We start from the raw sequence: 13,664 nt of genomic DNA, 5'->3' as shown, positions 1-13,664 counted from the left end.
TTCATGGCAGTCAGTGCTTGTTATGAGATTGTAGAAGTCAGTGCTTGTCGAGAGCTCATAGCAGTCAGTGGTTGTCGGGAGTTCGTAGAAGTCAGTGCTAGTAGAGAGCTCGTAGAGGACAGTATGTGTTAAGAGTTCGTACCGAGATGTGCTAGTAGGCACTGCTTGTCGTGAGGTCGGAGTAAGATGTTGTAGTAAAGAGTGTTGTTCCATGTTTTATGCAGTTATTTGATGGGAGAGATAGCAGATGTTATTGTGTGCATTTCGTCAATATATATGAAGGTAAAAACTACAATGTTCTTTTATTAATTGTGTGTCTGAAATAATGCGTCATTACAGGTTCAGTCAACAAAGCATCTGGCTTGTGTTCTTGGATTAGAGTGTAATTGTGATTCTCTTGAGTAATTATGGTATTTTTACTTTCTTTAATTAATTCAGTATAAATGTTAATTAAAAATTCTTGTGTTATTGAAGAAGAACCGTGCCAGATGCGTACGTTGAGTCACACTCCCACATAGAGAACAGTTACATTTGTGCTTGGATTTTGTAGGTTTTATAGTTGCTGGGGACTTAATTAATTAATTGTGTTTACGAAAATCTACTTACATTGTTTGTTGCAATCAGATAGCGTAATAATACTAGTCAGGGCCAACCGATTACGAGACACTGCGTAATCGGACGGACATACAGCTACTAAAAATATTTTCAATCATAAATTAAATTAAGCCCCCATGCAAAGGGCATCCAGCCACCCCTTCACATGAACATGCCAAATCCGATTTAACAACGCCAACCCCGCGCAAAATGCGGGACAAAGGCGCAAGCGATAGAACAGAATAGTATAGTAGAAAGAATACATGATTAAATTTATAGGTGAATTGAAGTGTGCATGCTGCGAAGTTTAGTACACAGAGTTGCCACTTCTGGAAACAACAACGTCCCTAACAGTCAGATATCAAGTCGAAGTGAGACTGGATGTCGGGCGTATGGGCACCCTTCATTAATCGTGGTCGCTGGCGAGTGGTGTGCGGACTCTCAGTAATAACCACCCGTTTTGAAAGAGTGAGAGATCTATGGAAACTCCCGGCAGGAGCAACAGGCGAAAACCTTCTGTGTCGCGGTAGGTCAAGATGGCACAGATAACATGCGGCTCTTGTAGAAAGACCTTGAAAACCGAGCACAGACACTGGCCTTAGCTGTTTGGAATGTACAAGCCCGCTGTTAAAATTATCAGCTATGCTAACCAGAGTTGATCGAGTTATGAAATCAATGGCACCCTATACTATCACCATTCTAGGTGCTGGGACCATATGACGATGATGAATAGAATCTGGCAACGTCCATTCCACTCGGAGCCTCCAGACATCTACACGTCCATCGTGATGCTGCATGCAGGATCGAGGATCGTTTGTCGTAGCGCTCTAACCAGCGACTCGGAACATCACAAAGCTAAGAGCATCGCCTGGCGCCTTGACCCAGGGGTCTGCAATCTGCGACAGCGACGAACTTACCGCGATCTTCTCCTTGAGCAGGCTAGCAATACTCGTGTTGCTGGTGATGGAGTTTCCCGGCGACAGCTCCGGCACATCCAGGTAGTCGATGTCGTCGACTCGGACGTCCGAGGGCGGCGCCGCAGACTTTCGTCGCACGCGTCGAACCGGCGACCTGTACGTGAGAAACGGACAGAGCTAAATTAACAGCGGATCCAGTCCCAAGATGCACGTGGATGTAACAGTAGTTCGACAGACGCAATGTTTTAGGGACTGGTAGCTAGAGTACGACCTTCTCGCTTTGAACCTAATGCTCAACCTCTTACCGAACAGGTCACTTTGGACGGTAGCTGGCGCTTTCGTCAGTTGTTTCCAAAAAACTGAATGGATACTGCACTAACTTCTCTGAGTGTGTCTTTTCGGTCCTAGACGAAAAATTCGAAGGGCACAGACCAACTGTTTTGTAGTCCATCTGAATAAGGATTGCGTTGAAACCATCCAATACCATTTCGTGAGGGAAAAAGAATATCGACTTTCTTCCAACAACTCTCATGGACGTACCAGATCACCTCCTTAAACACAGCCTGTGTATGAACTCTACAGACTTCTTCGTTTGGGTAAAGATACGGGGGTCTCAAAAGCTCAAGCAGTACTCAACATAAAGCCGCACAACACTCTGCTATGCTGTCTCGTTTATACAGGATGTTACAAAAAGGTAAGGCCAAACTTTCAGGAAACATTCCTCACACACAAATAAAGAAAAGATGTTATGTGGACATGTGTCCCGAAACACTTAATTTCCATGTTAGAGCTCATTTTAGTTTCATTCCAACGTGATCAAATTGTAAATTTTCACAATCAACATGTGTGGGCTGACAAGAATCCGCACGCAATTGTGCAATCACGTCATCAACAAAGATTCTCTGTGAACGTTTAGGCAGGCATTGTTGGTGATGTCTTGATTGGGCCCCATGTTCTTCCTCCTACGCTCAATCGAGCACGTTATTATGATTTCGTACGGGATACTCTACCTGTGCTGCTAGAACATGTGCCTTTACAAGTAGGACACAACATGTGGTTCATGCACGATGGAGCTCCTGTACATTTCAGTCGAAGTGTTCGTACGCTTCTCAACAACAGATTCGGTGACCGATGGATTGGTACAGGCGGACCAGTTCCATGGCCTCCACGCTCTCCTGACCTCAACCCTCTTGACTTTCATTTATGAGGGCATTTGAAAGGTCTTGTCTACGCAACCCCGGTACCAAATGTAGAGACTCTTCGTGCTCGTATTGTGGACGGCTGTGATACAATACGCCATTCTCGAAGGCTGCATCAGCGCATCATGGATTCCATGCGACGGAGGGTGGGTGCATGTATCCTCGCTAACGGAGGACATTTTGAACATTTCCTGTAACAAAGTGTTTGAAGTCACGCTGGTACGTTCTGTTGCTCTGTGTTTCCAATCCATGATTAATGTGATTTAAAGAGAAGTGATAAAATGAGCTCTAACATGGAAAGTAAGCGTTTTCGGACACAAGTCCACATAACATATTTTCTTTCTTTGTGTCTGAGGAATGTTTCCTGAAAGTTTGACCGTACCTTTTTGTAACACCCTGTAGACGCATGGGACTTCCCAGATTTTTCTCAAGAAATCGAATTGATTCTGTATCACTTTCAGTTGAAGCAGCTTTGTAGGGTTATCTGTAGATATTTAATGCTGTGTGACATGTCTCACAGGTGTTCACCAAGGTTTTAATCGAATGTTACAGTATTCTGTCCTCTCCTACGAACGCACATTAACTGGCTTTTGTATGAATATTAGTTACAGTGTATCATGTGAAATTTTTCTAAACCATTCGAAATTGTGTAAAGTTAATCAGCGAATTTTAGTGAGCTGAAATTCAGCTCATCCTCTTGCCATAAGGATGGGAAACTAGTACACTACAAAAAAGTGACAAAAATCAGCAATGGCTAAAGGCACAGGGACGCTGAATCGTCAGAAACTGCCTCATCGAAAACATTAAAGTGTAACCACATTGTATGCTGTCCTCTAAAACGAACTTCTTGCGGTAAAGTTGTCCCCCCACCTAGAGCTCCAAGCGGAGAGATCCACGATAGAATCGCTAATGTCCGAATATTCCTTTTATAAGAATGGAAATTCAAGAATATAGGATTGAAGTAAAACTGGCGCTGCTAACAGGGAGATGAATGTAATTTTTGTGAAGCAGGAACAAAACATGTGAATTTTCGAGCTAGAGATGAGGAAACTTCTGATCCACATACAGAAAAGAAGTGATGTAGGATGCCGCGAAAACAACAGCACGTCTGAAAACTATGAAAAACAGAAATCACAAGGCTGAAGTATTGTCGACAAAGCGCTGTCTACAAATAAACGTATTGTCTCTTCATTCGCCTTGAAAGTCTTTCGCTAAAGAACATTGCTGGCTACAGATAAAAAATCCATTATCGTCTTCATCAAACTTCCGAGTCATCCTTTCAGATGTCTTATAAAGAGTACAACTACTTCGCAAATATCGTGAAAGCCCCTTTTTAATGGAACAGTAATCCGTGACGTAACACATGCACAGGTGTCCATTGCCAATTGAATTGGTGACAGCGGTGTTCAAGAAGGAACGCGGGTGCGTGGTGCATTCTGGGCAGAGAGAGAGAGAGAGAGAGAGAGAGAGAGAGAGAGAGAGAGAGAGAGAATACTTTGCAGTGTGGCCGTTGTGTTCTCTATCTCTGTCCCACACCAAACGCTCCAAACGTTGCCTACCCTCGTAACTGCCAATGTTGGGGGAAAGCGCCGCATTGAGCCATCTCATCCGTTGCTGATCCACCATGGAAAAATTTACATTATCAGAAAAGTATCGCTCTCACTTCTCAAAGTAATAAATGTCATGTTAGCTTTATTTCAGGCGTCAGGCGTATGGAACACACCAGTGGCTAAGTACTTTTATTGTATTTAAACTAGGTGGAAATCAACACTATGTGCGGTACTAGCACTCCAAAGCGCACTCTACAATCTTACTCGGTCGAATGCCGCTATTGGCTGGAGTGTCACGTGGTATACTGCCCCTATCACTGCGTATCGTCTCACCATCCGTCTTATCACGTGCAGATCTGTTTGCACTAATGAGAACGCAACATGTCATGAACTCCACGAGACATTTATTTATTTTTTTATAGTCAAGTATATTAGTAACAATAATGGTCCATTACGACTCAGATTTACATTTATGTAAATAATTATGGCTTATCTTTAGTGTGCATTTCCTTCTCCATTAAATAGTAATGCGAATTTACAATATTCGTCATATTACCATGTTGCTAGTGGAAGGAAATATCGACCTATACAGCGCAGTCGGAACTTCACAACATGTTGTGCGTAACAACTACCCTAGCCGGCTAAGAACTACCACATACGACATGGTCAACCATTAACCCGATCAGGACCAACCATTCCATGTCAGCTCATGCACTTCGCAAGTACAACATAATTACTTCCTCAAAGTGTGACAACGGTGCCAAAAGACAGATGAACGGTCACATCAAACGACACCGCAACGTGAGGATGTGGCATGTCCTAACACAGGATCTACATCTCCATCTACATCCATACTCCGCAAGCCACCTGACGGTGTGTGGCGGAAGGTACTTTGAGTACCTCTATCGGTTCTCCCTTCTATTCCAGTCTCGTATTGTTCGTGGAAAGAAAGATTGTCCAATCTCTCTGATTGTATCCTCATGGTCTCTCCGCGAGATATACGTAGGAGGGAGCAATATACTGCTTGACTCCTCGGTGAAGGTATGTTCTCGAAACTTCAACAAAAGCCCGTACCGAGCTACTGAGCGCCTCTCCTGCAGAATCTTCCACTGGAGTTTATCATCTCGGTGACGCTTTAGCGATTACTAAATGATCCTGTAACGAAGCGCGCTGCTCTCCGTTGAATCTTCTCTCTCTCCCTTCTATCAATCCTGTCCGGTACGGATCCCACACTAGTGAACAATATTCAAGCAGTGGGCGAACAAGTGTACTGTAACCTACTTCCTTTGTGTTTGGATTGCATTTCCATAGGATTCTTCCAATGAATCTCAGTCTGGCATCTGCTTTACCGACGATCAACTTTATATGATATTCCATTTTAAATCACTCTTAATACCTACTCCCAGATAATTCACGGAATTAACTGCTTCCAGTTGCTGACCTGCTATATTGTAGCTAAATGATAAAGGATCTTTCTTTCTATGTATTTGCAGCACATTACTCTTGTCTACACTGAGATTCAATTGCCATTCCCTGCACCATTCGTCAATTCGTTGCAGATCCTCCTGCATTTCCGTACAATTTTCCATTGTTACAACCCCTCGATATACCACAGCTTCATCCGCAAAAAGCCTCAGTGAATTTCCAATGTTATACACAACGTCATTTATGTATATTGTGAATAGCAACGGTCCTACGACACTCCCCTGCGGCACACCTGAAATCACTCTTACTTTGGAAGACTTCTCTCCATTGAGAATGACATACTGCGTTCTGTTATCTAGGAACTCTTCAGTCCAATCACACAATTGGTCTGATAGTCCATATGCTCTTACTTTGTTCATTAAACGACTGTGGGGAACTGTATCGAACACCTTGCGGAAGTCAAGGACATAGGGAAGACAGGGGATGCAGGTCGGTCTGTAATTTCCAAGCGGCTAAGAACAAATGCAGAAAGGCAGGCTTCCAGTGAAGATATCATGGATCAACACCAAACACTGTCACTGGGTATCTACGAGGGGCATTGCTTTTGGGAGTCGATAGGATGCTCGCAGCAGGTGGTTCAAGGATACTCAAGGGTATGATTGACACGATTCATTTGCAATCAGACTAATACATTGAATGCTAAACCTAAACATTAGAAAAAGCTAAGAAAGCCTATGGTTGCACAATAGAAGTCCGTGCCCGAGTTCGTGAGGTCAGAGCTAACACAAACAGCAATCACTAGTAGCATCGTACGAACATTGACAGCAACACTCCAAATGAGAGAAACAGCCTTACCCGAGGCTGGCGATGAGCGACCCTCAGTTGGCATCCCAACGATCTGACTGAGAACTTTGCCAGAATACGAAAACTTGGGTTTTTAAAGGATTGTGGCGCCGCACTATCTCTCCGTTACTACAGTCGGCCCACCGATCCGTTGGCACTTTACAGGCTTTGGCCCGTCTGACGAGTGGCACTGCATCTTCAGGGCGCCTCTGGTCAACCACATTCACATTCCTCCCCTTTCTCCTGCTCTGTAGGTAGGAACGTTTCTAACTGGTACGTTAAGAAATTACTTGTTTGGTAGCAACAGCGTTCATCCGATAGCTAAACGTCGCTGTCCCTCCTATTAGGCTATCAACAACAGTGAGGGCCGTCATGGCGGCAGAGAGGGCTGCCTTCGCAGCCGCCGTGGCTGCAGAGAAGGAAGAGGCCTTGAGGCAACTGCGTGCAGTCTTCGCCCAAGGCCTCTGTGCAGAAGAACCTGCGAACACTCCTGCGACCTGGCAGAAGAACGTTCGCGTGCCTGTCCCAGCGGCTGCCCCAGCAGCACCGCAGGTGGAAGGTGCAAAGAAGACAACCACCGCCCCAGAGGCACTGGCGGCGACGCCGACCGCCGCTGGGACGGCCCCCGCAAGGCACCGAGAAGACAAAAACGCAGCCTTCATCGCACGAGCGCGAGTGAACGGCCTGCATTTCTCCGACGCTGAAGCGGCGCAGCTCTCTGAACAAGCGGAGCTGCTCGAGGTTCAGGTGCAGAAGGGCTGCGCCGTGCAGTAGAGCAGGACGCCATACGGCGGCCGGCCGCCGATGTTCAGCACCAGCCTGATGAAGCTGTGCCAAATCACTGACGACGCGGCGCAGCAGAGGGCATAACAGCAACGCATGCGTTGCCGCACTGAATTCCTTTGTTACAGGGAGGAAGCCACTGCAGCAGGCCAAGGAAACTCCACACGAGCTCAGCCGCAGCAACCGGACTGCCCCAGTTAACGAACACGCAGCACATAGGTAACGATGCACGATACCTCACACTAACTTTACCTCACCTTGCATGCTCTGTCGCGGCTAGCAAGCCACTACTGTCCTTACTACCCGTCCTACTGTCGCAGAGGTTTTTTTTCCCTTGGCGCTTGCCTTGGCACTTTCTCTTCCTCTGCCCTTACAACCGCTACCCTTCGATCGTTTTCGACCACTTCTATCGCCTGATGGACCATGTAAATGAGTAATCTTACCCAGACGCATGGATAACATCACAGCCCGCATTCTGTGACTCCTGATTCAAAAACTAACATGTTGTACGGAGGTGACAGTAGAACTTTTGGTTTGGTCACCACGTAGGTGTGGGCGTGGAGGGACCCCATCCTTTATAGTGTTTCACGTCATTTGGACCTGCCCTGAGGCCTTTCGCGGATGGGGACCACTGTTGTAGCGCTCTAACCTTTGTAAACTCACTGACGTTGCGGTTCTTATGGGCAAGTATCAAGACTGCTATCTCTGCAAGGACGTGTCTTTTTGTGACCATCTCCTACTGTGAAGTAGGCGGTGGATGTAGTTACCAGTTAACTCTCTGAGATGAAACTTCTCCCTTGGGACAGCTGCCCACAGCGTCTGCAATCCATAGGATCTAGTGCTACTGTTTATCTCCGGCAACTTAAATGCTACCACTTTGGCTCTCTGCATTGTCTGTGATTTCCTGTTTTGCATTGTCCAAGCGGGCTTCCAAAGGCCTTTAGCTTAACAAGGTACAAGTCAATAAATCGTTATTATATGACAGACATATGGGAAACACATAAACGAATTTCTGACGTTGATACGAAGTGTGATTCATTACATTAAAAATCCAGATGTCCAGTTGTGAATTATGTGATTGATTCTGTGGTGTCACCGCCAGACACCACACTTGCTAGGTGGTAGCCTTTAAATCGGCCGCGGTCCATTAGTATACGCCGGACCCGCGTGTCGCCACTGTCAGTAATTGCAGACCGAGCGCCACCACACGGCAGGTCTAGAGAGACGGACTGGCACTCGCCCCAGTTGTACAGCCGACGTAGCTAGCAACAGACACTGACAAATACGCTCTCATTTGCCGAGACGATATTTAGCATAGCCTTCAGCTACATTTGCTACGACCTAGCAAGCCGCCGTATTCAATTGATATTGAGATTCTATTAATGTATCATCAAGAGCGATGTTCTACAATTATGAATTAAAGTTAAGTATTCCAGAAGCTACGTACTTTTCTTTATAGCATTCATTACGTATTCTGTTTCAGACCTCACGCCATCCTGCGTGAGCTTATAGCGTGCATTTCGGCTCCTCAAACAACACGGTGTTGGCACTTCTGCCGACACTTCAGATTCTTCATTATATTAAAGTGTAAATTTTGTTACATTTTTAAATTTTATGTTTGTGCTTTAGAGTCCTACATCTCTGTGGTGTCGTGTTGTTAATTTACATGACATATTTTATGATATGTACCATACGATAAATAAATGAAAAAATATATAATACTGTTACTTTATTTCTATGATTATCTACAAGTATCCATAATTGCAGTTCTCCTATGACTTTATTATAATTCATAGTTCAGTGCCCTTATCCTGTCACAAAGCAAGAATCATAGGTTTTAGTCATTTTCAGTCTGTGTTCACTTATCTTAATTACTTTACTTGTATGCTACTATTAGCTCTATTACAGGATGTACAGTAACAATAACAACAACAATAAGAAAAAAGTGCATGCCGAACAAAGTGGCTGACAGACACACAATCGGGTAGGCAAGCATGGGGAGAGAGGTAATGGTGGGCGTTGCAGGTGGGCCGTCAATCCACTGCAGGTGAAATGCCAAACTGACGCTTAAGCCCATAAATTTGGAAACTTTAAATGAAGCCCCTCCATGACTACACTTTCAATTTGAACATCAAAAAAAATTTAGTGTCACCTCTTCTTTGGTTAATATCTAAAAGGAATTCCCCTGAAATTGCAACAAAAGCAGCGATTTATTTTCGCCTGACTTGCTAATGGATTGAACACCCAGAGAAGAGTCATACGTGGCGAATTTTGAGTAAAACATACATTTCTCTTGTTTCTGTGTGAAGATTAGCCTATTTTGCTAAAATTCAGTGGAATTTACACATTCTCACCTCACTAACGTACTATGCAAAAGCACCTACGATAGAATCCCGAAACAGTGGTTAGTTAAGTTTATTAAGTGAGGAACTGAGGAAAAGTAAGGTCACCAGCTTATGAAAAATCACATCCTCGGTACAAAAATAAACGTATATTGTCTTCACTTATTTTGTTCCAAAATCACAGTACTTCACGTTTTACCACATATAGATGGCGCTTAAAAATTACATTGTTTCATCGAAAAAGTCTGTAGTTAGTTGAATAACACAGACGATAATGAAGTTTCGCGCATTAACCACATGGAGAAACGCTCTCACTTTTGCGTGCAATCATTTGCCAAAATCTCATTTCGATATCTCAAATATTTTATGAGAGATGAGAAATGTTACGAACATTTCATTCTGGCTTTATATCACTGATGCGTGCGATCACACATGAGTGTATTCGATAAAATAAATTTTCTCAGGACTGGTGAGATATAGAGTCGAAAAATTTCAGTATGTTACATAAATTTCACACATGCTACTTATTATGTAATATGCACCAAATGCCAAATTATAGGAACCCCTATTTTTCATTGTAAAATTTTTCGAATTTCGTGCAGTGTCTTACTTAAATACAGATGTCACAATTCCTTGAACTACATGTATTAACGAAGCGATGAGCACTTCATCATGAAGCCGACATATGAAGTTATAAGTAATGGAAAACTGAATTTTTTTATCAAATAGTTCCTGCAAAATCGTTTTAGAAAGATTGCAGGGAGTGCACCACGATACTGTCAGAACACTGAGTTGCCAAGCGGTCAAAAGCGGGCAAATAATGGTGACCTTCCCTTCCGAACAAACGAATGAACTCACCCTTCACTTCCGACGAAAATTCGTCACTGCGCACCGATCACTGTATCCTGCGCAGACTCTACCACTGCTACTACTACTACATGGTGCAGCGCGGGAACTTCCTCATTAAAAAAAAAAAAAAAACATAAAACAGAAACTGGAGGAGATATTAAATTACCTCTCTTTTTATAACCGATAGAGGATGGGCCCGCCTTTTTCCAAACATGTTTCACCGTGACTGTGGCATCCTCAGTGGGTTTTTTATTATTTTCCTTGAATTGTACAATGTGTATGCGCTGTGGCTCCAAACCAAATTCAGTCACAGATCTAGATTAGTATGTCATGCCGTCATTGTATATTTTGCTAGTTCTGAGCTGTGACGAGTTCGTTTTGTGTAACATACGTTTTGTTATTATTATTATTATTATTATTATTATTATTGTTATTTCTTCTTTTCTCAGACGTTATGTCTGGTCGAAAATTGAAAGTGACGTGGACCTTGATCAAATGTGTGACTTCCTTTTAACTGTACGGTATATGTTATATTGCATTTAGGAACTTTCGGGTAATTGAACATTTATCAGTAGTTACGGATTTCTGTAGTTGTATATATAAGTTTGGATGTAGCTGTATTGCATTGATGTACTGGTGGATATTGTGTGGTATGACTCCTGTAGTTGATAGTATAATTGGTATAATGTCAACTTTATCCTGATACCACATGTCCTTGACTTCCTCAGCCAGTTGGATGTATTTTTCAATTTTTTCTCCTGTTTTCTTTTGTATATTTCTTGTATTGGGTATGGATATTTCGATTAGTTGTGTTAATTTCTTCTTTTTATTGGTGAGTATGATGTCAGGTTTGTTATGTGGTGTTGTTTTATCTGTTATAATGGTTCTGTTCCAGTATAATTTGTATTCATCATTCTCCAGTACATTTTGTGGTGCATACTTGTATGTGGGAACGTGTTGTTTTATAAGTTTATGTTGTAAGGCAAGCTGTTGATGTATTATTTATGCTACATTGTCATGTCTTCTGGGTATTCTGTATTTGCTAGTATTGTACATCCGCTTGTGATGTGATATACTGTTTCTATCTGTTGTTTGCAAAGTCTGCATTTATCTGTTGTGGTATTGGGATCTTTAATAATATGCTTGCTGTAATATCTGGTGTTTATTGTTTGATCCTGTATTGCAATCATGAATCCTTCCATCTCACTGTATATATTGCCGTTTCTTAGCCATGTGTTGGATGCGTCTTGATCGATGTGTGGCTGTGTTAGATGTAGTGTTTTCTTTTTCCAATTTACTTTCTTCGTATCTGTTGATGTTATGTGATCTAAAGGGTTGTAGAAGTGGTTATGAAATTGCAGTGGTGTAGCCGATGTATTTATATGAGTAATTGCTTTGTGTATTTTGCTAGTTTCTGCTCGTTCTATAAAGAATTTTCTTAAATTGTCTACCTGTCCATAATGTAGGTTTTTTATGTCGATAAATCCCCTTCCTCCTTCCTTTCTGCTTAATGTGAATCTTTCAGTTGCTGAATGTATGTGATGTATTCTATATTTGTGGCATTGTGATCGTGTAAGTGTATTGAGTGCTTCTAGGTCTGTGTTACTCCATTTCACTACTCCAAATGAGTAGGTCAATATTGGTATAGCATAAGTATTTATAGCTTTTTTCTTGTTTCTTGCTGTCATTTCTGTTTTCAGTATTTTTGTTAGTCTTTGTCTATATTTTTCTTTTAGTTCTCCTTTAATATTTGTATTATCTATTCCTATTTTTTGTCTGTATCCTAGATATTTATAGGCATCTCTTTTTCCATCGCTTCTATGCAGTCGCTGTGGTTATCCAATATGTAATCTTCTTGTTTAGTGTGTTTTCCCTTGACTATGCTATTTTTCTTACATTTGTCTGTTCCAAAAGCCATATTTATATCATTGCTGAATACGTCTGTTATCTTTAGTAATTGGTTGAGTTGTTGATTTGTTGCTGCCAGTAGTTTTAGATCATCCATGTATAGCAGACGTGTGATTTTGTGTGGGTATGTTCCAGTAATATTGTATCCATAATTTGTATTATTTAGCATGTTGGATAGTGGGTTCAGAACAAGGCAGAACCAGAAAGGACTTAATGAATCTCCTTGGTATATTCCACGCTTAATCTGTATTGGCTGTGATGTGATATTATTTGAATTTGTTTGGATATTAAGTGTGGTTTTCCAATTTTTCATTACTATGCTTAGGAACTGTATCAATTTAGGATCTACTTTGTATATTTCCAATATTTGTAGTAACCATGAGTGGGGTACACTATCAAAAGCTTTTTGGTAATCAATGTATGCATAGTGTAGCGACCTTTGTTTAGTTTTAGCTTGATATGTCACCTCTGCATCTATTATCAGTTGCTCTTTACATCCTCGTGCTCCTTTGCAACAGTCTTTTTGTTCTTCATTTATAATTTTGTTCTGTGTTGTATGTGTCATTAATTTCTGTGTAATGACTGAAGTTAATATTTTGTATATTGTTGGTAGGCATGTTATGGGGCGATATTTAGCTGGGTTTGCTGTGTCTGCTTGACCTTTAGGTTTCAGATAAGTTATTCCATGTGGAAGTGTATCAGGGAATGTGTATGGGTCTGCAATGTAACTGTTAAATAATTTAGTTAGGTGTTAATGTGTTGAGGTGAATTTCTTTAGCCAGAAATTTGCTATTTTATCTTTTCCAGGGGCTTTCCAATTGCGAGTAGAATTAATTGCTTGGGTGACTTCATGTTGCAAAATTATCACTTCAGGCATTTGTGGTATTATCTTTTATGTATCTGTTTCTGCTTGTATCCACCGTGCATGCCTGTTATGTTGTACCGGGTTTGACCATATGTTGCTCCAGAAGTGTTCCATGTCTGTTATGTTTGGTGGATTGTCTATTTTAATGTGTGTGTTATCTATTGCCTGGTAAAATTTCTTTTGGTTTGTGTTGAATGTTTGGTTTTGTTTCCTTGTATTTTCACTTTTTTTGTATCTTCTAAGTCGTTTGGCCAATGCTTGTAATTTCTGCTGCTTTTCATCTAATTGCTCTATCACTTCTTGTTGTGAGATTTTACCTAACCTTTTTCGTTTTTTTTCTGACATTTCATTTCTTATAAATTGTGTTAGCTGTCCGATGTCTTTTCTCA

The 13,664-nt window shown here is 41.9% G+C and overlaps 1 protein-coding gene across 1 annotated transcript in view; it reads right to left on the bottom strand.

Annotated features, from left to right (window-relative positions):
- LOC124804758 (myogenesis-regulating glycosidase) overlaps nt 1-13,664 on the bottom strand; it is a 237,950-nt gene that overhangs the window by 94,371 nt on the left and 129,915 nt on the right. Inside the window, exon 3 of the mRNA XM_047265066.1 lies at nt 1,512-1,665. Coding sequence (XP_047121022.1) covers nt 1,512-1,665 — 154 coding nt within the window. The remainder of the gene's footprint in view (nt 1-1,511; nt 1,666-13,664) is intronic.

The sequence above is a fragment of the Schistocerca piceifrons genome, chromosome 7, assembly GCF_021461385.2.
Source record: "Schistocerca piceifrons isolate TAMUIC-IGC-003096 chromosome 7, iqSchPice1.1, whole genome shotgun sequence".
In the NCBI taxonomy this organism is placed as follows: domain Eukaryota; kingdom Metazoa; phylum Arthropoda; class Insecta; order Orthoptera; family Acrididae; genus Schistocerca; species Schistocerca piceifrons.
The sequence above is the reverse complement of the archived record's forward strand: the minus strand, read 5'-3'. Positions and strand labels throughout refer to the sequence as shown.